Source organism: Pollachius pollachius (assembly GCF_949987615.1).
Source record: "Pollachius pollachius genome assembly, chromosome: 16".
Taxonomy (NCBI): Eukaryota; Metazoa; Chordata; class Actinopteri; order Gadiformes; family Gadidae; genus Pollachius; species Pollachius pollachius.
The window spans coordinates 6,346,075-6,354,211 of NC_136949.1; the positions used below are offsets into that span (position 1 = coordinate 6,346,075).

Genomic DNA, 8,137 nt, shown 5'->3' on the forward strand with positions numbered 1-8,137 from the left:
GAGCTCGGAGTGAAGAAAAATACGTTCTTTCATTTGCTAAAGTCACTAGAAGAGGACTAGAATGCCTCAGGGCTCCCCACGGCGTTTGATCCGTTGATGAATTGGCATCGGACGACTGCGTTCAAACGGCCGAAACCCCTCTCTGAAGCGATCGTCATTTTCTCTGAAGAGATCGTCAGTTTTTCTGAAGAGATCGTCAGTTTTTCTGAAGAGATCGTCAGTTTTGCTGAAGAGATCGTCAGTTTCTCTGAAGAGATCATCAGTTTTGCTGAAGAGATCGTCAGATTGTCTTCCGTATGAATGAATAAATGGATGATGACTCACAGTCTCTTCTAATCACGATGCAAACCGGCCTTGTTACCAAATATGTAAATCCTAAATGCAATCCTCTGCCAGGTTTTAAGAGTTGTATCACTGAACAGTTATCACGGGTCAATGTTACCTTGACATACCAGAGACAGCTTCTGGTGACACCTCCACACAGTGCATGAACCCTCTCTCTAGATCTATTCATCAGCATCTTAGGAGGTAACACCATCTCTCTCTCTCTCTTTCTCTCTCTCTCGCTCTCAATCTCTCTCTTGTTCCCTCTCTCTCTCGTTCCCTCTCTCTCTTGTTCCCTCTCTCTCTCTCTCTCTCTCTCTCTCTCTCTCTCTCTCACTCTCTCTCTCTCTTGTTCCCTCTCTCTCTCTCTCTCTCTTGTTCTCTCACGCTCACTCTCTCTCTCTCTCTCCCCCTCTCTTTCTCTCTCTCTCTCTCTCTCTCCCGCTCTCTTTCTCTTTCGCCACCTCTCTATCTCTATCTCGCTGCGGTGTCTGCCACCTGATCAGGCAGACCTCTGACGAAGACTCACCACAGAACTCATCCCTCAGCTTTTAGTTACTCTAGCGATGTCCTTGTGTCTTCGTTTACACCATATATCAGGGGCCAGTCAGAGAGTCAGATAGATAGTGTGTGTGTGTGTGTGTGTGAGAGAGAGAGAGAGAGAGAGAGAGAGAGACAGAGAGAGAGAGTCATGGTTATATAACTGGGAGGAGTAAATTATGCACCAACCAAAAAAAAACTGATCTTTGACCCCGTTGTGAGAGAACGAAGGGTGGGTGTTTTTTGAAGCCGATGGGGCTTATGACCGAGTTTGGTCGAAGGAAGCCCAACGGTGATTTAAAAACACCATAGTCTACTCGCCGCCGAGATATTATGTCACACAGAACGAGTGATGGCGTGTCAAATGTCCTTTTAATATTGCCGTTTGTGTAGAAACAAGGGGAGAAGCGCTGGGTTAGTGCTAGAGCTGGTTGCTTCCTGGTTTGTGTGAGTGCATGAGTGTGTGTGTGTGTGTGTGTGTGTGTGTGTGTGTGTGTGTGTGTGTGTGTGTGTGTGTGTGTGTGTGTGTGTTTGCGTGTGCGTGTGCATGTGTGTGCGTGTGTGCATGTGTGTGTGTGTGTGCAGCCATGTGTTGTTTAGGTCTTGATCGTTCGCCAGCCATCTGAGCTCTGGGGCAGCCTTTTATTAGGCAAACAGGAAGATCTTGTCATGGAAAATAGCTATAGAAAGAGGCGTTGCATAACACCACCAACTGACACATAAATGATCATCTGAGCAAACAGTGTCAATAAAACGACATACACATCTTGGAGTGTAACTTTGACCTGTAAAGAGACAGAGTTGACAATGATGTATTGTTTTAGTTGGCCATTGTTAACTCTTTCTTTGTCTTCTGTCTCTCCCATCCACTCTCTTTCTCCCTCCCCTAATTTCTCCCCCTCCCTTCCCTGCTCCCCTCCCTCCCTCCCCCCTCTCTCTCCCTCACCACCTCCTCCAACCTCCCCTCTTTCCTCCCGTCCTCTCTCTCTCTCCCCCCCCCCCACTCTCTCCCACCCTTCCTCCCTCCTCTCTCCCACCCTTCCTCCCCCCTCCAGATCCTCGTCAGTCCCAGTCCTCGCCCCCATGGTCGTACGAGCAGACGTACCCCTCCTACCTTAGCCCCATGGCCTCGCCCTCCGTCCACTCCACCACCCCGCTGTCCTCCAGCCGGGCCACCGGCCTGCCGGCCATCAGCGACGTGCCCCGACGCCTGCCAGGTAGCCATACGCTAGTGCTGGGAGCAGAGGCTACTGCTCCCATAGGATTCTATACACACCCACCCTACACCCAGAGCCAATACTGCTAGTGCTGCTACTGCTGAGAGTACAGGCTGCTGCTCATAGTGAACTATACAGATCTATACCCTGCATCGGTGACTACTATAACTACTACTGCTAGTGCTGCTGGTGCTGGGAGCAGAGGCTACCGGTCTTACTGAACTACATATATCCACACCCTATGCACAGCAACTACTACTGCTAGCGCTGCTATTACTGCTTGTACTGTCTGCTCCACACCCTACACAGAGTAACTACCACCACTACTACTACTACTTTTAGTACTGTTAGTACTGCTAGTACTGCTTGTACTGCTGGTACTGAGTGTGTAGGTTACTACTCCCAACACATCGCCACCATACACTCATTAACTACCACCATCACTGCTACTATCACTGCCAGTGCTACAACTAAAACAACCACTACTACTACCGCGACCGCTAGAAGTTGTACTACTGCTTCTACCACGACTACTACTACCACTACACTAATACTAGTAGTGCTACCACTACCAGTACAGCTGCCCCTACTCTACTCAGAACACATCCGCCCAAAACAGAGCTGATGCTCTGTCCCCCCCGGTGCCTCCTCCCTCCTCTGGGTGAAACGTGAACTGAGGCCTCCCACAACCGGCCTTGCCGACAGGGAAAAGTCTGGCGTCATAAAACAAATACCTTTTCACTTTAATGAAAGCGATTAAAGGCACCGTGCGGAGAGAGAGGAAGAGGAGGGGTGAGAGGGGCAAGGGGGGGGGGGGGCAGGGGGGTGAAGACACAAGCGTTTCACACGTCTTTCTTTAACGCACGAGAGGTAGGAACGAACGGATTAGTAAGAACGTATAAAGAGGAAGGGGGGAAACAAAATGGAAGGTACTTTTTTTGTTGACGACGACTGCGTCGTCGTAACTGAGATCCGTCATTCGCTGGGTGATTTGATTGTTTTTTTTAAACAGTGAGGGGGGGAGCTGGGGGGAAGCCATTGTTTTATTTTTTGTCGGTCTCTCCGAGCCTTTGATTCCAGAGTATGGGTAATAACAGGCCTTGGCATAATAACAGGCTCGTGAAGGACAAATAAAAGTCTCTTTATAGTGATATGCCAACCGTGCAAAGCATTCTGGGTAATCCCATTATCCAGCCCCCTGTTCTCTCTCTCTCTCTCTCTCTCTCTCTCTCTCTCTCTCTTTCTCTCTCTCTCGCTCTCTCTCTCTCTCTCTCTCTCTCTCTCTCTCTCTCTCTCTCTCTCTCTCTCTCTCTCTCTCTGTCTCTCTCTCTCTCTCTCTCTCTCTCTGCATCAACAGCAGCATTCAGATATGTCTACTGGTTTTTATTTCTCTCAACCAAACCCCATCAAAGAAACGTAATGCGGTCAGACAAGTTTTCTCTGACACCTGTCAAACTCAGTGCCAGCCAGGTGAATAATAATATCTATTAAGATTTCTTTCAGTTTGTGTGATGAGTTATGCTTACAGAGTACAACCCCCACAAGTACTCTACGAACCCCTGGGGGGGGCGACAGCGAGTTATGAAACATAGTGCGTGTTTAGCCGGCGCATCACAAAACATATGAAAGGGAAACGGTTTTGAACCCAGGCCAGATGCCCCTGCCACTCCAATCAGGCCTCTCTTTCATCGCCATGGCGACAGGCTTTGTTCTTCAGGTGACACGCGCGCACTTTTTTTTCTTCTGATGGGGGGGGGGGGTGACACGCACACCCTCTGACACACACACACACACACACACACACAGACACGTCCACACACACACACACACACACGCTCACACACACACACACACACACACACGTCCACACCTGTAGTGCCTAATGCCGACTAAGAGAAGTGACTAAGGGTCTCAGATCTCAGCGAATCGTGTCGACACTTCACCAGGCGGAGTGGAGAACCTGAAACTCTATAGCTCACACACACACACACACACACACACACACACACACACACACACACGCAACACCATCAGTGCTCACTGGTTGCGTGACATAGGAGCAGATATGTATGCATCATGCTACACTTCATGTTATGGGTTTCCCACTTTGATATGACACATGCAAACACTTGCGTATCAACACATACACACACACACACACACACGTGCACGCTACAGGCACACACACACACACACACACCCATACACTCATGCCCTACGGGGAAATAAATGCCATGCAGACACACACACACACGCAAACACACACCTTTATGCCACACCGAGACCTACTGAACATACTGTATACTCATAGATGCACACACATGCAAAACACATGCACACAATAACATGCATCGCACGCACACAATAACATGCATTGCACGCACACACACACACACACACAGACCAGTGATCCGCGTGCGGTAAAGCTGCAAAAGTTCATCAGTCACGTTGAACACAGAAATTCGGAAGTGATGCCGGAGACTTTCGTTTGGTAAAGCCTGTCCAAATATTTATACAACGCGGGACTCTGGTTTCATTTAAACTAATGAAGCTGGATCTGGCTCCTCATCACAGGGGCCTTTGGTGCTAAAACGGCTCCAAATGGGAGACAAAAGAAAGAAAAAACAGAAAGAAAGAACGAAAGAAAGAAAGAGAAAAAAACTGATAGGACGGATGCCACAGTGGAGCGATACGGGAGTCTGTGGCGCGGCCTGCGACGGTGCCCCACGTCTGCGGAGCCTGCTGAATACAATCACCGCCTTTTCTGTGTGAAAAGGGGAAATCAAACGATATTCGAGGGAGGGACACCGAGAGAGAGAGACCGAGGGAGGGACACCGAGAGAGAGAGACCGAGGGAGGGACACCGAGAGAGAGAGACCGAGGGAGCGAGGGAGAGAGAGGAAGTCTCCCAGGCCTTAATTGACTGCATATGCTATCCGACGCTATGGCGACAAAAAGCCTCCGATTCACAATTACTCCACGCACATAAACACCCCCCCCCCCCCCCCCACCCACCCACCCCTCCACCCACACCCTTCTACACCCCACCCCCACCCCCATCACGCAACAGACATGGTGACATGGAAGACGCCTGGTGATTTATGATAACAGCGCCATGACTGGATTACACCGCTGAGACGAGACGCACTGTGTGTGTGTATGACTGTGTGTGTGTGTGTGTGTGTGTGTGTGTGTGTGTGTGTGTGTGTGTGTGTGCGTGTGTGTGTGTGTGGGAGGGGGAGAGAGGGGGAGACAGGAGAGAGAGGGGAGGGGGAGAGGGGTCGAGCCAGGGAGAGTGAGACTGGGAGGACCTTTCTTCTTCTTCTATGGTCCTCGCTGGGCCCAGCGTGCTCACCGCAGCCAGTTAGTGGTTTCTGGGTAATTTTAAGGATGAGGCTAAGAGAGAAAACGCAGGGGCGACTTGGATGGCTGCTGTTTCATTCTCTCTCTCTCTCTCTCCCTTGGCCACTCCCTCTCTGTCTTGGTCTCTCTCTCTATTTCGATCTCTTTTGGTCTCTCTCGGTCTCTCTGCCTCCGTCGCTCTTCCCCTCTTTGTCTCTCTCTCTCTTTCTCTCTCTCTCTCTCTCTCGGTCACACTCCCTCTCTTGGTCTCACTCTCTCTTTTGGTCTCTCTGTCTCTCTCTGTCTGCCTCTCTCTCTCTCTCTCTCTCTCTCTCACTGTCTCTCTCACCCAGTACCACACCGTGACACACACGTGCATCGATAGTCACCAACCGCACAGACACAGACACACACACACACACACACACACACACACAGACACACACACACACACACACACACACACACACACAGAGTGGGGGGGACTGAGAGGAGCCACATCAGAGTGCGGCCCTGCCTCATTATGGATCTCATGGAAACTGTTTCTGCTCAGAGTGTTTCCACATGTGCTGCTCCTGATCCATCCCACCGCCTTTTTATGTGCATATAGTATTTACGCACACACACACACACACGCACAGGCACACTCAGATGGGCAACAATGTATTCGCAAGCACACATACACACTTGCAAGCATACATGCACGCATGCTTAGAAACACACGCACACTCACGTGCAAATGTAAACATGTGTGCACGGACACACACACACATGGATGTTTGCACACGCACAAGCCACACACCATTTATGCTGAGTTGTGCACGCACACACACTCACACGCACAGACAAGACAAGACAAGTCGTGCACATTAATATATGGCAACGTTCGTGCAATTATAGGCTGGGGTGCAAACATAGTAACATGCAAACATCCCTTCTTCTGTTCCAAGATTAAATTAGATAAAAGTTAAAAGCAAACGTCCAAAAAAGTGGTGTAAAATGCGACGCACATGGTGCACTGTAGACAAAACCTTGCCAAAAATAAATCAATGACCTTAAATCCTTTCCAAATTTGTTAACATAATTGGAAATATCTTGCTGAAAATGGCTGACATTCACGCTAAATCCTGTTCAATCCGATTTGCTCCTGTTTTGGATTCCCGACGGAGTCATGTAATTACTGTGCGTTCAGCATCCAATGCTGCATCACACACAACAGATGCTGTTTAAAACATACTGTTTGTAATGCTATCCTGATAATTATCTCCGTACCTGCATGTGGACATGTAGCCACCGTAGTGTTGGTCTTTCCTTAATGCTATCTCAATGTGTATTAGGTGTGTGCGTGCATACCTGTGTGTGCCTGTGTGTGTGTGTGTGTGTGTGTGTGTGTGTGTGTGTGTGTGTGTGTGTGTGTGTGTGTGTGTGTGTGTGTGTGCGTGCGCGCGCGTGCGTACCTCTGTGCCTTTGTGTGTGTGTGTGTGTGTGTGTGGGCCTGTGTGTGTGTGTCTGAGAGTATGTGTGTGTTTCTGTGTGTTTCAATACCTGTGTGTGCCACTTTATGTACGGCATTTCATCCACACACTATTTAACAAGTGCTTGCATTTCCTCCCATCTCCCGATACTCCCACCCTGCCCAAACCTTTGCACTGACGCGAACCCAAAGCGAACCACACCTCTAACCCTCCCGTCCATCCGTCCGCTCCAGGCTCGTCCGACCTGAGCCCCTTCCCCGGCCAGTTCGAGCGGCAGTTCCCGGGCCTCTCCTCCCTGACCGAGAGCCGCTTCTCCAGCCCCCGGATGCACTACCCGGCCACCTTCACCTACACGCCGCCCGTCACCTCCGCCATGTCGCTGGGCAGCGCCCACTACCACACCTACCTGCCGCCGCCCTACCCGGGCTCCACCCAGAGCCAGAGCGGGCCCTTCCAGACCAGCAGCACGCCGTACCTCTACTACGGCGCCTCCTCCGCCGGCTCCTACCAGTTCTCCATGGTGCCCGGCGGTGGGGACCGGTCGCCGTCGCGCATGGTGCCGCCGTGCACCAGCGCGTCCACGGGCAGCACGCTGGTCAACCCCAACCTGCCCAGCCAATCGGAGGGCGGCGGCGTCGACGGCGGCGACGGCAGCCACAGCAACTCCCCCACCGTGCTGAACCCCGGGGGCGGGGGAGGGCGGGGCATGGACGAGGCGGTGTGGAGGCCGTATTGAGGAGAGGGGGCGGGCAGCCCAGGCTGGGATGGGGGGGGGGCGGGGGGGAGTAGTTGGGGGTCGGATGGTTAAGAAGAAGATGAGGATGAATCTGACTGATGTCACGGTTTGAAAGCACAAAACCTTTTTTGCGTGGAGGGAGTGGGGGAAGAGGGGGGAGAGGGGAGGGGTGGAGTTGTTTAGCGATCTTTCACAAAGAACTGTCTCTCCCCCTTTTCTCTCTCGCTCTCTCACTGAAATTATGGACGAGATACCAAAAAGAAAAAAACAAGAAGGAGAAGAAGATGAAGAGACGGACTTGTGAGGACGTGTCTCCCTGGAATGTGTTTTGACCACGGCACTAAAAGGGAGGTATTCTCAGAGCAATAACGAGAAAGACACGAAGACTATTTTTGGTTTTACTAAAAACCCAGAGCGGATGTTACATTATTTCTGCGTTATTATAATCGACAAGCTAAAGGAGGATACAGGACACGTGTAAACAACTGTCTCTTTTTTTGGTA

General features: G+C 50.8%; 1 protein-coding gene across 1 annotated transcript in view; it reads left to right on the forward strand.

Annotated features, from left to right (window-relative positions):
• The window catches only part of runx2b (RUNX family transcription factor 2b), a gene marked incomplete at both ends in the record, with an annotated part of 12,995 nt that extends 5,361 nt beyond the window's left edge, over positions 1-7,634 (forward strand). The window contains 2 exons of the mRNA XM_079754234.1: positions 1,920-2,081; positions 7,132-7,634. Of these exons, the coding sequence (XP_079610360.1) occupies positions 1,920-2,081; positions 7,132-7,634 (665 nt within the window). The remainder of the gene's footprint in view (positions 1-1,919; positions 2,082-7,131) is intronic.
• Positions 7,635-8,137: the final 503 nt, after the last annotated feature.